At 44.8% G+C, this 17,356-nt stretch overlaps 3 protein-coding genes across 4 annotated transcripts in view; 1 reads left to right on the top strand and 2 right to left on the bottom strand.

The window, feature by feature from the left end:
• LOC307043992 (L-threonine ammonia-lyase) overlaps window positions 1-17,356 on the bottom strand; it is a 51,208-nt gene that overhangs the window by 19,455 nt on the left and 14,397 nt on the right. The gene's annotated exons all lie outside the window — the stretch shown is intronic.
• On the top strand, window positions 1,320-17,204 carry LOC307043994 (placenta-specific protein 9-like). Its single transcript, XM_079688980.1, has 3 exons — window positions 1,320-1,505; window positions 15,762-15,853; window positions 16,479-17,204. The coding sequence occupies exons 1-3, from the start codon at window positions 1,442-1,444 to the stop codon at window positions 16,620-16,622; spliced, it is 300 nt and encodes a 99-aa protein (XP_079545106.1). The 5' UTR covers window positions 1,320-1,441; the 3' UTR covers window positions 16,623-17,204.
• On the bottom strand, window positions 12,710-15,747 carry LOC307043993 (uncharacterized protein). The gene is made up of 2 exons (XM_079688979.1): window positions 14,523-15,747; window positions 12,710-14,369 (listed from the first exon to the last, which is right to left on the bottom strand). Exon 2 carries the CDS (start codon window positions 13,631-13,633, stop codon window positions 12,917-12,919), a length of 717 nt encoding a protein of 238 aa, XP_079545105.1. The 5' UTR covers window positions 13,634-14,369; window positions 14,523-15,747; the 3' UTR covers window positions 12,710-12,916.

Below are 17,356 nucleotides of genomic sequence, written 5' to 3'. Positions count from 1 at the left end.
CGTACTTTTACTTTTGGTACCTACGTATATTTTGATGCTGACCTATACTTTTTCTTGAATAACATTTGCAATGCAGGACTTTTACTTGCAACAGAGTATTCCTACACTATGGTACTTCTACTTTTACTCAAGTACAAGATCTGAGTACTTATCCCACCTCTACTGTTTTCTATCCACTGACCAACAGAACCCTCCTCTCTCCTGTGATCCCTTCACTCACTTTTCCTCCATTTTTATTTTCTGCTGCTTAACCTGAAGATCTGCTTAAGAGGCCAGGCGAGAGCCGGAGGCCGAAGACAGCCAAGACGTTACGTAGTGAACGTGGTTATCTTCATTAAGCCAGGCTCTGTTTGTGTGTGTGTGGGAAGGTGTGTTTTTTAGAGGTGTGTGTTGGTAGGTGTGTGAGTCACAGAGACAGAGCCAGAGAGAGAAAAGTAAATTCAGTGACAATAACAGGAATCAATCATTGTGATCATAAAGGGCCTTCTCTGCTGCTGAATGGATGTTGATATCTCTGACTTCCTGCCGAGCACAAACACTGACTGATCTTCTCAGAAAGAGATCAGCAGCACATGTTATCCTCCCGACAATAGAGTTTAAGTAACAGATAAACAGATAAGAGCTTATCTACTTTAGTCTAACCTTGAGTGCAGCGAGAGATAACTCATCTTTGATGCATCACAGGCATTTTAAACATTTAGCTGCACTGTCAACAGATGTAGGGCTTCAACTAACATAAATCTGATTATTGTAATTTTCGATAGCGATTGCTTTGTATTTACAGTATCAGAAAATGGCAAAAGATGTTGATTGGTCTTCACTAAGCGCAATATGACATCCTCAGGTGTTTTGTTTGCCCAAAACTCAAAGATTTTCACTTGATTGTCATACACGATTAAAAAAAACACTGTAAATACTCCCATTTAAGATGTTAGAATTAGATATTGTTAACTTTAAAATGGTTTAATAGTAAATTGATTGATTTGGCTTTTCTTTTTTTTTTTAAAGAAAAAAAGTTAGATTTATTTTATTCATATATTTTTCCTTTTTTTCATAAAATTATTAACTGCATTTTGATGCCAGTCATCACAAATTCAACAACAATCTAACACCACATGACGAACCAAGCACAGTTCACCAGTTCTGAAGCCAGCCTGTGGTTGAACTCCGTTCTGAGACCCCTCCCCAGAACATCCCCCCGCCCCCTCCCAGATACTGAGCTTTTTGTTCTGCAATTCATGTTTTCATTAGAAAACTGGGCGCCCGAGTCAACGTGGGAAGGACAAGAGAACAGGAGAGCGTGCAGGGCAAAGAGGGAGAGGGGGAGAGAGGGGGAGGAGAAATATTTTGGCTTTCAGTCTGAATCAGAGCAGATTCTTCTGTCTTTTGTGTTTTATCTCTTAAACACGCTAAACTCTTCAGCTGCTCGCCAGGATTCATCATGACCGGCTTCTTCACTTCCTCGGTTGGCCTCATCTTCATTCTGATTGGCTACGCTGCTGCAGGTAAGACAAGTAGCTGGGTGTTGAAAGGAGAGAGGGGGGAGGGGTCAAAGGTCAGACAGCTGGGAACTGAGTGGGTCAGCTGTGATGAAGGTGTGCTGATTGTTGACTTATGTTGTGCAGTTAAAATGTATTATGGTGCCAGTCATGCCTTGTACATACATTATTTCTTTGTTGCAACACATCTGATCTATTGTGTGTAGAGAAACACTGGACACCATGGGAGTTAATGTCCATACGGACGTGTGTGTGTGTGTGTGTGTGTGTGTGTGTGTGTGTGTGTGTGTGTGTGTGTGTGTGTGTGTGTGTGTGTGTGTGTGTGTGTGTGTGTGTGTGTGTGTGTGTGTGTGTGTTTTCAGCACATCTGTTTCTAATTTCAAAGTCTGTCGACATAGTTTGAAAACAGTCACTCTTCGTGTTCTTCTGCCCGCTCCTAACCAGAGTGTTTACCAGTATTACTAAAGTCCAACGGAAAATCACAGAAATGTGAGTCAATCCTCGAGAGCCAAATCTGCGAGGGACAGCCTCAAGTGTGAATTACTCTGACTGCATACTGCAGGAATGACCAACTGCAGGAGGCAAAGTGAACACTCACACAAACACACACACACACACACACACACACACACACACACACACACACACACACACACACACACACACACACACACACACACACACACACACACACACATGGGCGCGGGAAGGGGGGTGCTGAGGGCGCTGCAGCACCCCCTAGCGGCAGGCAGGGGGTGCGGAGCTCCCCTGTCTGAATTATTATTTGACGGTTATTGCTGCTCCCGCTGTGCATAATCTGTGTAATATGTAGCCAATCAATTCCACATTGTTGGTAAAATGATATTTTGGCCTGCCCCGAATGTTTTTTCTGTAGCCCCGGACAATTCTACCTCAATAATATAATACATTAACCGTGCTTTACGTGAACCTCATCAAGACACTAGAAAGGACGGCAGACCTGTAATTTCCCGTGTTCAGTGAATGCAACAGAGGCAAGACACCAGACCAATCAGAGAGTTGGATGGAAATAAAAGTGTGCTTGTGTCATTCAAGCTCGCGGCTCTGTGTGTGTGCGGAAGTAGCGCATTTAGTGTGTGTGAGAGAGGGGGAGAGAGAGAGGGACCGGTGCCAGCAGCAGGGACCGTGTTGTTAGCATCTGGTTAGCTAGCTGCACTAACGGACATACGGAGCTGTTTGTTCCACAAGAAGCTGGAGGAGAGCTCTCCTCTCAGACTGAGAGGCTCAGGTGAGCTAAAGGACTCTCTGAGTATTTAGATAGTTAACTTTAGTCTAAGTTATCTCAGTGGGTCTCAAACGGTTTGGTCAAAAATTATTCAAAATATTATTTCCGCGGCACACCTTCATATGATCATTAGAGTTATAAAAAAAATAAGAGAATAAAGGAAAAACAATTATGAAATACTATATGGCAGTAAAACAAGAATACAGTTTGAAAGGGGAGTGATTTGTAAAATATCCATAAAGAAAAAGAACATTTGCTTACAGTTGTGTTTCATCTGGGTGTTGAGAGATGTATCCATCGATCTCTTAATGTTGCTCTCAAAGGGCACCAGATTGATGCTTTTAACTTCAATATTTAAAAAAAATCTTCCCGGGGGAGCATCCCCCCGGACCCCCCTAGAGGAGGTGAGGTCCGCTCCCCACTCGTAAAAAATAGCACTTTACCCCTGCCTATATGCCGTGAGCTGATTATCGAGCCTTCATTGTAACAGTCGCGGGTTTACTGTGTGTTTGCGTGTGGGGAGTTTTTTTGTGCGTGCTCTATAGTGCCCGTAATAGTGTTCACTGGAGTCCAGCACCTCAGCAACCCCACTCAAAATACCTTCCCGCGCCGACACACACACACACACACACACACACACACACACACACACACACACACACACACACACACACACACACACACACTGAAAAACACATTTGCTTCCAACCACACAGACACAAGCATTTAATGTAATTTAAATATAGTTATGTAGAAAGATAGAAGCAGTAGTTGTTTAACGCCTTTTTTAGGCCACCTCCCTGCAAAAAGATATAGTCTTGGATATGTAAGTCGGAAACAATTAACCCGCAATGGAAAGAAAATGAGAAATGCACCCTAGATATGGCCTCATATTTCTGAGGAAATAAGTGCGCATTGGAAACATTGTGTTGTTTGTAAGTGGTTGGCTACAGATGAGGTCGCAGCCCTTTAGCAGGTGAGATATCTGGGTTGAAATGTTAAACACTGGAAATGTCAGTTGACATTTAAGCACTGAAAGCCATTGAAAAACATCTATTTGTGTCAGTGTGTCTCTCAACCAAACTTGATACTGTTAACCAACCTGAGTTATTACTTTAGAAGAATACATTTCTTAAATCTACATTTGAAAAAGATGCTCTCGCCAGACTTACGCCCGAGCTTCCAGAACCCTGGGGAAACTATTTTCATTGTGTAACCTGATGGGTTTAGATGGTGTCTTGCTGCTGTGATTATATTTTACAAAAGTTTGAAATGAATTGTTGAAATATTTTGTGAAAAAAATGATTATGGTTCATTTAGTTGTTTGAACAAAAGTGCAAATTTGCAATAGGTGCAACTACAGACATGCACACATTCACATACACAGAGTCACACAAACAATTGTGGACTTGGTTGAGCTCCCTCTTTCCTGCAGAGAGAGCACATGCACTATTTCACGCACACACGCACACGCACACACACACACACACACACACACACACACACACACACACACACACACACGGTCATTCTCCTCTATCCCTGGGTGGAGTTTGTCAGTGGGTTCATCATATCTGTTTGCTTTTCCGGTGCTGTAATTCCTAATAGTGTGAAGGGTTTCGTGTGTGATTCCACAACCTCCTGGAATACTTCTGACAGGGGGGAATGGTTCATATAAGCTGGACAAAAGGCAAAAGCCAACACAAACATTTTTGGAAGTTTGGAAACTCAGATTTATAATAAAACCTCACATCTGCTTCTTGCATCCAGCACAGACACTTTTTCCTTCTCAAAACAGCATTCATCAGGAACATCAACATGTATACTCTCTGTTGCAGCTTTCCACATCAACACACACTGACACTCAAACTGAGGCACATTGTGCTGATGTGTTATCTAGCAGCACATTCCGCTACAGCTGAAAAATGTGGTCGTTTTGAAATCCAACAACAGGAAACCAACACTTTAATGACTTCTAACTCCACATGCTTTGTATTAAACCGTTTTTTTTGCGTTTCTACTAGGCGTAGTTCCGGCTAGCGGGTACTTTTTCACAGTTTTTCTGGCTCTCCAAAATTGAGGTTCTTTAGTACGCTAAACTAGTGAGAGAATCGCTGGCAACTACAACAAAATGAACATATTTTACCGTGACATAATTGTAATACACGTTTCAAAATGATGCCGAAGTAACAACATACAGATACCGGTTAGTAAAAACCATGAATTAATGCTTTGACAAGTCTGCAGACAGACGGCAGGTAAAAAACCTTTTAAAATGCGTGTTTTCAGAATGGAGGCTAAGCTAACGCAGTATATGCTCCGACCGTCCACACTCACAACAACGGCCTATACAGACATAAATAAACCAGCGACTGTATTCGCCATGACACAGACAGTCTGTGGTTTGTACTTGTTCAACTTTTGTCTAGTTCCTGAACAGATATGAGTAGCTGTGAGCTCTGAGGGCTAACAGCTAACGGCTGATGTTGGTTTTGTGTTTTGCATTGAAGATGACGTCACGGCTCCGCCTAGGCGCCTACTGCGTTACTATAGTTACTACCCCAGTTCCTAAACTGTAATGGAAACGGAGCAGAAAGTGAGCCTGGCCTACCAAGGCCTAACTACAGGACTGTCTCAGAAAATTAGAATATTGTGATAAAGTTCTTTATTTTCTGTAATGCAATTAAAAAAACAAAAATGTCATACATTCTAGATTCATTACAAATCAACTGAAATATTGCAAGCCTTTTATTATTTTAATATTGCTGATTATGGCATACAGCTTAAGAAAACTCAAATATCCTATCTCTAAATATTAGAATATCATGAAAAAGTATACTAGTAGGGTGTTCAACGAATCACTTGAATCGTCTAATTAACTCGAAACACCTGCAAGGGTTTCCTGAGCCTTGAAAAACACTCAGCTTGGTTCAGTAAACTAAATCACAAGTATGGGGAAGACTGCTGATCTGACTGCTGTCCAGAGGACCGTCATTGACACCCTCCATCAGGAGGGTAAGACACAAAAAGAAATTTCTCAAAGAGCAAGCTGTTCACAGAGTGCAGTTTCAAAGCACATCCACAAAAAGTCTGTTGGAAGGGGGAAATGTGGCAGGAAACGCTGCACAACCAAGAGAGATGACCGCAGCCTTAACAGCATTGTGAAGAAGAGTCGCTTCCAGAATTTGGGGGAGCTTCAAAGACAGTGGACTGAAGCTGGAGTCCAGGTATCAAAAGTCACTGTTCACAGACGTGTCCGGGAAATGGGCTACAATAGCCGTATTCCCATGGTCAAGCCACTTCTGAACTCAAGACAACGGAAGAGGCGTCTGACTTGGGCTAAGGAAAAGAAGCACTGGACAGTTGCACAGTGGTCCAAAGTCCTCTTTTCAGACGAAAGCAAGTTTTGTATTTCATTTGGAAGTCAAGGCGCCAGAGTCTGGAGAAAGGCTGGAGAGGAGCAAAATCCAAGTTGCTTGAAATCCAGTGTGAAGTTCCCACAGTCAGCGATGGTTTGGGGAGCCATGTCAGCTGCTGGTGTTGGTCCACTGTGTTTCATCAAGCCCAGAGTAAATGCAGCTGTGTACCAAGAGATTTTAGAGCACTACATGCTTCCGTCTGCTGAAAAGCTCTATGGAGATGAGGAATTCATTTTCCAGCATGATCTGGCACCTGCCCACAGTGCCAAAACCACCAGTAACTGGTGTACTGACCATGGCATTACTGTCCTCGATTGGCCTGCAAATTCCCCTGACCTGAACCCCATAGAGAATATGTGGGGTATTGTGAAGAAGAAGCTGAAAGACACCAGACCCAACAATGCTAATGAGCTAAAGGCCGCTATTGAAGCATCCTGGGCATCCATAACACCTCAGCAATGCCACAGGCTGATTGCCTCCATGCCACGCCGCATTGATGCAGTAATCCGTGCAAAAGGATTCCCAACCAAGTACTGAGTGCATTAATGGACATTTTCAAATGTTTGATTGTGTTTTGCTGTTATAAATCTTTTTTTTTTACTTGGTCTGAGGAACTATTCTAATTTTTTGAGATAGGATTTTTGAGTTTTCTTAAGCTGTATGCCATAATCAGCAATATTAAAATAATAAAAGGCTTGCAATATTTCAGTTGATTTGTAATGAATCCAGAATGTATGACATTTTTGTTTTTTTAATTGCATTACAGAAAATAAAGAACTTTATCACAATATTCTAATTTTCTGAGACAGTCCTGTATACCGTACTAAGCCGTGCGAGGCCCTGCAGTGGAAATGCGCCATGAGTCTCTAAGTCACACTGCTGATAATGCATCTGCCAAACCAAAGCTTTGTAATGGAGGACACTGTCACGATCTTTATGTTATGTCACGGTTTGAGTTTTGTATGTCTAGGTTTGGGTTTATTTTGCTGTAATGTCCTCCCTGTCGTTAGTTTCCCTGGTTTCCCTGATTGTGTTCACCTGTTGCCCTTGTGTTTCTACCTCCTTTGCACAGCTGTTTCTTCTTCCTTGATTACCCCTCCCTGTATTTAGTCTTGTCTCTTCCTGTGTTCCCCTGTCGGTTCATTGTTTTTCTTTACCTTTCCTGTCACCCTCCATGTTTGACTGTCGGTTTTGTTTGGATGCTCAGGCTACGGATTTATGGATGTTACAATAGGTTCTTTCATGCTACGGATTTCTCAATGTTAAGTTATTTCTTGTTTGCTATCGTCTACAGCTTTTTTGGTAAATAAAGCTCGCCTTTTGTTATTTTACCTTTTTTGTCTTTTTTTAAAACTGCATTTGAGTCCTAATATTCCCGGATCCTGACAGACACACCAGGGCAAACATCTGTGAGAAAATGTACTTACTGTACCCTCCATCCATCTTGTTTCCCTGCCTGTGATGAAATTGGCTCAGCTTCCATCAGTGTAGTAAAGCTTTTAAAATGTTTTCATGTTTGAGTAAGTGTGAAATCTATGCAGTTTGATGCTAAGGAATGGCTTTGTGGGAGACAATGTGCAGAATAAGCTGAGAGGGCCACAATAAGTTCTGGCCGACAGAGCTTCACATGTGCACACTTGGAAATAAACATCAAAGAACAAAAACACAAAGTCTGCAGTCAAATAAACTCAGACTGTGAATTCACCAGATTTACATCTAGATTTAACTATTCATCTATTTTTTTTAATTATTCATTTGAATTTGAATACCCATTTTTTCTAATAAAATCTATTAGTAATATAATAATAAATCTACATTAAAATGTTAATACCATGTTTGAAAAAGCATTCTTCATTGCGTGATGTTTACAATATAAATTCATTAAAGCATACAGATTTATTATTATATTACTAATAGATTTTATTCGAAAAAATGGGTATTCAAATTAATAATAAAAATAAATAAATAAATTATTCCCTGCCCAGGAATATTTGACTTCACCTTTGTTTATATTTAAACCAAATTAAATGTATTAAAATGTATTTAAATGTGCACTTGCAAAAGCAAAAGTCTTAATGTTCTTTAGTCAAGTCTAGATGTTAATCTGGTGAACTCACAGTCGGAGTTTATTTGACTGCAGATTCTGTGTTTTTGTACTTTGATGTTTATTTCCAAGTGTGCACATGTGAAGATCTGTGGTTTTCCAATGAGGAAAATGAAGCAGAGGACAATATGAGTGATATGAAGGTGTCGGAAAATCATTTATTTAACCCGGAAAACTGAGAATGTAAAACAAAGATATTTTTCCATTTAATAAAACCAGTTTAGGGTTGTACAGTTGAGTTCGAAAAGAGCCCAAGGTGGCTCATTGGAAGTGACCAGCTATTTGCCTTTTGGTTTATACAAAAAAAACTATAGGTTACTTACGTAACCCCAGTTCTCAGAGTAACATGAAGTGAGATGTCTCACTATGGGATGCACCTCAACGCGTATGCAAACAGAAGCATCAATCTCATTCCGCCAATCCTGATTGGCAGGTGATCTTGACGTCTACGTCAGGGAATCCACCCACCCTTTAAGTAGCTTGCTCTACGTCGTAGCGTCATTCAAAGTAAGCACCTCTTCTCGCTTCGCCTTTGCAAGAAGGGCCGTCTGGTGAGACATCTCACTTCATGTTACTCTGAGAACTGGGGTTACGTAAGTAACCTATAGTTCTCATTCGTAACACTCCGTTCGATGTCTCACTATGGGATATTGAAACTCCCGTATTGCTAGACATGCTTATCTCGAAAATCACCAAAACAACCAGAACTTAACAGGTAGAACCCTGTCTCAACACAGGGCCCAGCACTGCGCGGGCCACACTTGGAGCAGAGACATCTAGCCTGTAAAAGCGGACAAAAGTGAGCGGTGAGGACCAGCTCGCTGCTGCACAAATGTCTTGGATGGAAACACCCTTGAACAAAGCCCAGGATGTAGCCAGTCCACGAGTAGAATAAGCACGCAGGCCCGTTGGTGCCTGCAAACCCTGACTCGTATAAGCCAGAGCAATCGCTTCCACAATCCAGCACGAGAGCCGTTGCCTGGTAACAGGCTTGCCCTTATGAGGGTTAGCCCAGGATACAAAGAGTTGGTAATTGCATCGAAACTCTTTTGACCTGTCCATATAGGTGCGTAAAGCACGGACTGGGCACAGCAAATTCGGCCGCTGTTCCTCAGAGAAACACAGCGGCGGAGGAAATGCCTCAATGTCAATGGGGGTACACGAGCCAACCACCTTAGGTACAAAGGCAGGGTTGGGCTTCAGCAACACTCTCGTTTGCCCCGGGGCAAACTCAGTGCATGAAGGATGTACAGAGAGCACATGAATGTCACTGACTCGCTTGGCAGATGCCAGAGCCAGTAACAACACTATCTTCAGTGACAGGTGTTTCATTTCAGCTTCTTCCAGGGGTTCAAATGGAGGTCGAGTGAGCCCATCTAAAACCACTGCCAAGTCCCATAAGGGCACCAGTGACCTGGAAACAGGGAGGAGCCTGCGAGCCCCTTTCATAAAACGGAAGACCAAGGGATGTTGGCCAGCCGTCTTTCCCTCAAAGCCCAAATGGCATGCAGCAATAGCAGCCGGGTAGACTTCGATCGTGGAGAAAGCTCTGTGTTTATCAATCAGGTCCTGTAGAAATGATAAAATCACCCCGACAGGACACTGAAAAGAGATGTGTTCCTTTTGAAGGCACCACTCCTTAAACACCCTTCACTTACAGTCATAGAGGGACCTGGTGGAGGAAGCTCTTGCACTCTGAATCGTGTTTATCACCTTCTGAGAGAGCCCCACTGTATTCAGGTTATACCACTCACGGGCCAGGCCCATAGTGCCAAGCGCTCTGTGTGTGGGTGAAAAATCGTCGCCCCCGCCTGAGACAGTATGTCCCTGCGTAGCGGGAGCTGCCACGGCTGCCCGCACAGCAGCTGATATATCTCCGCCGGCCAGTACATTGCAGGCCAGTGTAGAGCTATTAGGATCATTGTGTGGCGTTGTTCTCTCACTCTGGCCGGAGTTGGGGGTATCAGAGCCAGGGGTGGGAACGCGTACAGGAGGACCGGAGGCCAAACGTGCGCGAGCGCGTCCACGCCTAACGGTGCGTTTAAATCGCGCATTGAAAAGAACAGCTGACATTGAGCGTTTTCTTTTGATGCGAACAGATCCACCGCGGCCCAGCCGTAACGCACCCACAGCTGACTCACAATTATTGGATGTAGAGTCCAGTCTGCATATAGTGGTGCACCTCTGGACAGCAGATCTGCCCCGAGGTTCATCATTCCTGGTTCGTGCGTCGCTCTCAGAGAGAGGAGACGTCCGCAGCTCCATAAAATCAGTTTGCATGCCAGCATGTGTAACTGGAGAGAACGCAACCCCCCTTGGCGGTTTATATACGATATTGTGGTCATGTTGTCTGTCCTCACGAGGACATGATGTCCTCTGAGAAAAGGCAGAAATCGTTTCAGGGTGAGGAACACCGCTAAAAGCTCCAGATAATTTATGTGTGACCGTTGGAGGTCTCTGCTCCAGAGACCCCTCACAGGTCGACCTTCGTATATACCCCCCCAGCCCGTCAGACATGCGTCTGTGGTGACCACCTTCCGCGATAGGACAGCACCCATAGGCACGCCCCGTACTAGAAAAGTTGGGTGCAGCCAGTGGCGCAGTGCCATTACGCATTTCATAGTGACCATCACTCTCCGCGCGCCATGACGCGCGGGGTCCAGTCTGAGGGCAGCTACCTAGCACTGAAACTCCCTCATGTGTAAGCGTCCCAGTCGTACCCCCAGGATGGCTGACGCCATGAGCCCCAGTAACCGCAGACATGATCTGAAGAGAGCATATTTCCTAATTCAGGCGTAAGCCCAGGAAGAGTACAGTCTGGGCTGGGGACAACGTGCTCTTTACTGTGTTTATTACGAAACCCAGATCGAGCAGGTGTTTTACGAGGACATTCGTCTGCCTAATAGCCTCTTGCTCCGACTGTGCGAGAAGGAGCCAATCGTCCAGATAAGTTGCCAGGCGAATACCCTGTTGTCTTAACGGGGCTACCGCGGCTTCCGTACATCGTAAAAACACCCGTGGGCTGAGAGACAGACCGAAGAGAAGTACTCTGTACTCGTAACAGACACCCTGAAAGGCGAACCTCAGATATTTCCTGTGTGGATAATATACTGGGATGTGGAAATAAGCGTCTTTCAGGTCAACTGATGTGAACCAATCGTTTTGGCGCACGAGACGCAACAGAGATGTGTGAGTGAGCATCCTGAATTTGTATCTTTTGAGATATTTGTTCAGACCCCTCAAATCTAGTATAGGCCGAATTCCGTTCCCTCCCCGTTTGGGAACGAGGAAATACTTGGAATAAAAGCCGCTCTGACTCTGTTCGGAGGGTATTATAGATATAGCCTTCTTTTCTAGTAGCGAGAGAATCTCCAGAATATGGGCCGACTCTCCCCGGGCTTGCGAATGCAGAATGCCCGAAAAGTGAGGGGGGGTGACAACGAATTGGAGTCTGTAACCCCGTGCTATTGTCTTGAAAATCCAAGCAGAATCTGTGAGCATCCTCCACTTTTCGCTTCTCAAAAACGTCTGCTCTCTGTGTCTTTATTTGTTGTGTTATGAGCCCCTCTAGAGTCTGAACACGGTGGTACCCCAGGTTGGCAACCTCGGTCGAAACTGCGCATGCGCGTGGCGGTGGTGCCTTCACAGCCCCGTCCATCGTCCGCCTTCTGAGAGAGGCAGCAGCCGCTCTCAGAAGGGGGAAAGACATCAGACTGTTTATTGTTTTTATTGTTTTTCTTTTCATTTTTATCGACTGCGCCCTTGGCTTTAAGCCTGGAAACGACAGTGGAAAATGATTTATTGAGAAACAAGAGTGATGACATGTGTTTGTGTGACTTAAACGAGCAGCGGAGCTTGCTGTCTTTGATGTTAAGTCCATTTCCCTCATGGCGCGAACTCGAGGATGACGTTCTGACATCCCTCGAGGCGGCGGGAAGACGGGGGCATGGTTGCACCCCGGAAACACATGAGCATTTAACACTGGAACGTGTTCTGGAGCTGGAGAACAGGGAACTTCCAGCTCTTTTATCGAGGAGAGGAGAGGAGGCTGTCAAGGCCGCTCTTTTCTTCTTCCTCGCCTGATGGCTGACAATCTGGGCCGGCTGTGCCTGAGCGGCTGCTGCCGGAACCGGAGACTTTCTTGGCTAGCTCGTCCTCGCCTCGAGTCTGGGCTGGAGACCCGGGGCGGGCTGTGGCCTCTGCTGTTTCGGGATCTTTAAACGGGCAGGATGTGAGGCAGACTGAGCGAGGGACTGCCGCGGGGCCGTTGAAGGCGGCGGCTGGACCCTTCGGGGAAGACAAAGCCAGAGAGCCTCATCCTCCTTCTTTTTGGATTCACAGCACTATTGCATTGAAGCCAGAGCGGTGCCAAATATGCCCTCGGGAACAATAGGCATGTCCAAGACGTCCTCTTTTTCCCGGCCTGGAAGGTTCGTCAGGTTAAGCCACCTGGCTCTCTCCTGTACCACCATTATCCCCAGCGTTTTGCCCGTGGCTTGGACTGCACAGCGCTGCACACGGCAGGCTCAGGGTTGTTCATCATGTCCTCGCAGAGCTCCGCCTGGTAGGTGGTCAGCAGCGAGGAGACATTGAGCACCCTGGCGGGCAAAGCTGCGGCTTTATAGGCTCGTTAGGTCATTGCTGACTGGAAACGGTCTGCCTTTGCCGGCAGCGTGGGGTTCCTGCTCGGTGCCGAAGCCAGCCGCGGTTGTAGGTGGGCTGCCACCAGCGGCTCCATGGGCGGCATGCGGAGCAGGCCGAGCTTCTCCATGTCCTCAAAGTCCAAAGAGGAGGCACCCTGGATTGGGGCCTTGTTGCTGAAAGGGCGGTCTCTCCACGAGACCGACACCTCATCCAGCATCTCTGGAAAGACTGGGAGAAGCTGCCTCTTCATCCTCGCTGCTTGGGGCAAGTTCTTCCCCTCATAGTGAGATCTGGAGGTCTCCTTGGCCACTTCAGGCCAGGGGATGTCCAGGCTGGACGCAGCGCGTTGGCACATGGCCTGCAAGTCCATACTGAGGCAGGGCGAAGCTGGTGTGCTTTCGCCCGGGTGAGCGGGCATTGCCTCCGGCTTGGCAGCCTGGGCAGATGAAATGAAGATGTTATCTTCGTGCTCATCTGAGTCGGATAAGAGGAACTCAGAGGCATCCTCTTCATCCTCCTCCATATAATCCAGCTCTAGGACAGCCCCCGCGGGTGGAACCACGGTGAGGTCCAGTCGGGAGTCCCAGCTTGACACAGCGCGGGGCTCCGCTCTCGCGGCTCTCGCCGCCGCCGGGCCCCAGCCTGACACGGCACGGGGCACTGACACAGCGTGGGGCTCAACCTCCGCTGCGGTCGTCACCATGTCTCGATGCCAGCCGGCGAATCAACAGACATGAAGAGGTCCTGTCCCGACAGGCTAGCTTGGTGCGCTAGCCGTCGGTGGAGGCTCTTGGTGGTGAAGCGGGCACAATGTCCGCACGAACCGGGGGCATTGATAGCCTCCTGGGCGTGTTCCAGCCCAAGGCAGGACGAGCAGACCTGGTGTGAGTCCGTGCTCAATATCTTAAACCCGCAGCCGCAGAGCCGAGTCTCCGAGCATCCGTCTCCTCCGGTGTGAGGGAGAGAAGGGTCCATCCTCGTTAGCCGGGGTGTCGGCGTGGAGGGACAAACTAGTAACAGGTATGTTACCGTTTGAAAGAAAAAATCAAAACCTTATCGTTATTCCGAAAGAAAAAACGGCGTGGCAGATTTCAATACTAACTGGTGTGTTAATATTCAATTCAAGCTTCTTGCAAAGCAAGAGTAGCCGGCAAGCACCCGTCGACCGAAAGTTAGCTTGTGGTTCAGTCTGTGGACAGTTAAGCTAGCCCGGCTACTGATATTTTGAGATGTGATCCGAAGCGAGAAGAGGTGTTTGAATGACGCTGCGACGTAGCTCAAGCTACTTAAAGGGTGGTTGGATTCCCTGACGTAGACGTCAAGATCACCAGCCAATCAGGATTGGCGTAATGAGATTGATGCTTCTGTTTGCATACGCGTTGAGGCGCATCTCATAGTGAGACATCAAACGGAGTGTTCTGAATGAGAACTAAAGTTACCTACTGTAATTCCAGCTTCTATGAGTATAGGCGTAGCCCTCTAAGGCTATCGCTGGAATAGGAAGGAGGCCCGACAATCTGCTCCCATACAAACAGCTTTTCTTCAGCTATTCATGGGGCCAGTGGGGCCCAGAACTTAGAAGCTGGAGTTACAGGTAACTTCAGTTCTATTTCGTATAGGCTTCGCTCTCTAAGGCTATCGCTATTGGGTTAAGGGCGAAGCATGATGTAGTCTGCCAATGGGTCCGCCCGGTACCAGAAGCTCAAACACACCTACTCAAATAATAACCCATGCCTACATGTTTGAGAACCCTCTATGAAATGTCAAGCTACCCCACAGCACACCCAAAAGAAAATCTCTGGCGTCGACACTGTCCGCGGCACATGACGGTTTTGTGTGCCCTCCCATGAAAATGATATGCCCTCTCTGTAGATTTGTTCTGGCGCCGGGTCTGTATAGGACATGTCAGTCTGTGCTTTTAAATTGGGGTTTTATATAGTTTTTACGTCACGTATGAGAGTTTTCAGTCTGTGGCTTTAAGTATGGTTTTATTGTCCTGTGTTATACATTTGTTGTATGTCCTATCTGCTTGTTATTTAAAAAAGGTTCTTATATATAGTAAGGCAAGGTAAGTTTATTTATATAGTACCTTTCAACACAAGGCAATTTAAAGTGCTTCACAACAATTAAATACATTAAGAACATTAAAAAATAGTGCAGTTGAAACACATTATAAAATGGCATTTAAAAACAGTAAAATAAAGATAATAAAAGAAACATTAAAAACGACAAGAAAATGTATCTTTGGCCTTTAAACCATTTTTATTTTCAATTCCCGGAATTAGGATATTTAAACCATTAATGATGTGCTATAGAAATAAAGTTGGATTGGATTAATGTTCGATAACACTCTCGTGCACAAGCTGACGCATACACATGTTTCATTCAAATAACAGCACTAGTGCCAGACTCCAGTGAGTGAATGCTAACTCATGTATAAAGTCTGGTTGCTATCAATGGGAGATGGCCTGCAGCCACAGAAGGTGCAAAGGAAGCACATCCTGCCAGAGACTGGCTTCAAACAAATATGTTGGCTTCAAAGAGAAACAGATAACTGGAAATTATACTGTGGGGGGGGGGTTGGAACAATGCATGTGGCCCTAACCACCATGTTGAAGTGAAGTCACACCAAGAGCATCATGAGAAAGACTCAAGGCGGAACAATCTCCTTATATTAAGTGCAAAAAGTTACTTGATTGAATGTTAGACCTAAGCATTTCTAATTGTCCCTCATTATTTTAAAGATCTTGTTTCTAATACTTGTTTAAATAAAGTTATTCAAACAAGGTATTCTTAAGATTCCCTCTGATATGTTTATTTTCTGTTTGCAGGACCTGAAGCTGATCTGCTGCCTCGAGTGGTGCGTTCAAGTGCCTGTCAAGAACACAACAGCCTACACACTCGCCTGGATGTAGTGGAGAAGGTGCTGTTTCCAAACCAAACTTCAGCGCTCAGTGGTCGTTTAAATCAGGATTCTCTATGTTTATTTTTAGTGCCAATATTTTCAGCTTTATCATATTTTTTGCTTTCTCTCCGACTGCCAGAAAATCCTCAGTATTTCCTTTAATGGTTAAGATGTGGACAAAGCTGTGGCTCACTGCCCATTAAAACCCAAATATTTCTCTACTTTTCCAAAAACGCTGATCAGCCCACATTCATCGGACAACCCCCATGCTAACTTAGATAAATTAGCTAAACCAGATGTTTTCAGAATCAGAATCAGAATACCTGTATTAGTCCCACAGAGGGGACATTTACATTGTTACAGCAGGAAAGAGCTAAACACAGCTAAATGTAACCTAAGCATGCATAAAAAAGTATTAAAGATTACAAAAAATAATAATTTAAAAAAAGTTACACATTTTAAAAAACACACATCCTGTAACAGTTCTGAGAATTTAGCAGCCAGGTATTGGGCATCTATATAAATCATATGATTACATGATTGCCTTACTCATCATGTGTGATAATTCTACTATTTATAATATAAGTAATGAATGCATTATTCATTATATCAACCACACAAATATGTCTTGTTCCTGCTGCAGAAAGTGGAGGACACAGTGGAGAAGTTGGAAGTTGAGCTGGCTGCTCTCCTGGAAGCCATTGAAGCCCCAAAGTGGAGCTCCCTGCTGGACAATACAGGAACACCAGCAGTGGATATCCTGGAAGACCCCGAGTGGAGGTCCTAAAGCGGAGCCATTTATATTCATGTTATTCCTATAGTCTAAGACACTCCGAAAACAATATGGTGAACTCTCTCCTAAATCTAAAAAACGAGAGTTCGAAAAACCTAAATGTGTGCTATCGTCAAGTTTAGGCGACTGTTAAAGGTGGTGGGGTCGTCTGAAGGTTTGGGGTTTGATCCCAGCCTATACAGTCAACATGTTGATCTTTCCTTGGGCTAGATACTTCCTCCTATGACCAACTCTGAGCATCTCTGAATGTTAGTTTCCTCAAGGTCTTTGAGGGATAATAAAAACTGGAGAAGCACCTTATAAATGCAATCATTCAATCAACATTTACCATTGTACAAAGTTTGGAACTGCTCATAAGTAAATTACTATATTAAAAAAAGATCTCTCCTTCATTCTTTAGAGCTGATCAGACTATACTTGATGACATCACAAGTTGAAAGCTTTTCAGGTGTCTGGCTTTGAGAGGGACTAGCTCATGTTCACATTCATTGATTTAACTTTCTTAGGTCATGGAAATAATATGTGAATGTTTTGACTTTACGTGGTCCCTTGAAATAAATGTTAACTTGTTTTTAATGGTGTGTATTCATTCACCGTGGCTGTGTCAACATGATGTTTTGATCTTAAAATAGGGGCACATTGTAAAGCTTGTCTGCATTTTGACTTTAACTAATCCTGTGACAGCCTCATCCCCTCTGCAGTACAGTAACACAGCTCATGTGAATTCC

The sequence above is a fragment of the Notothenia rossii genome, assembly GCF_949606895.1.
Source record: "Notothenia rossii genome assembly, chromosome: 6".
NCBI lineage: Eukaryota > Metazoa > Chordata > Actinopteri > Perciformes > Nototheniidae > Notothenia > Notothenia rossii.
This window is presented reverse-complemented; position numbering and strand designations above follow the sequence as displayed.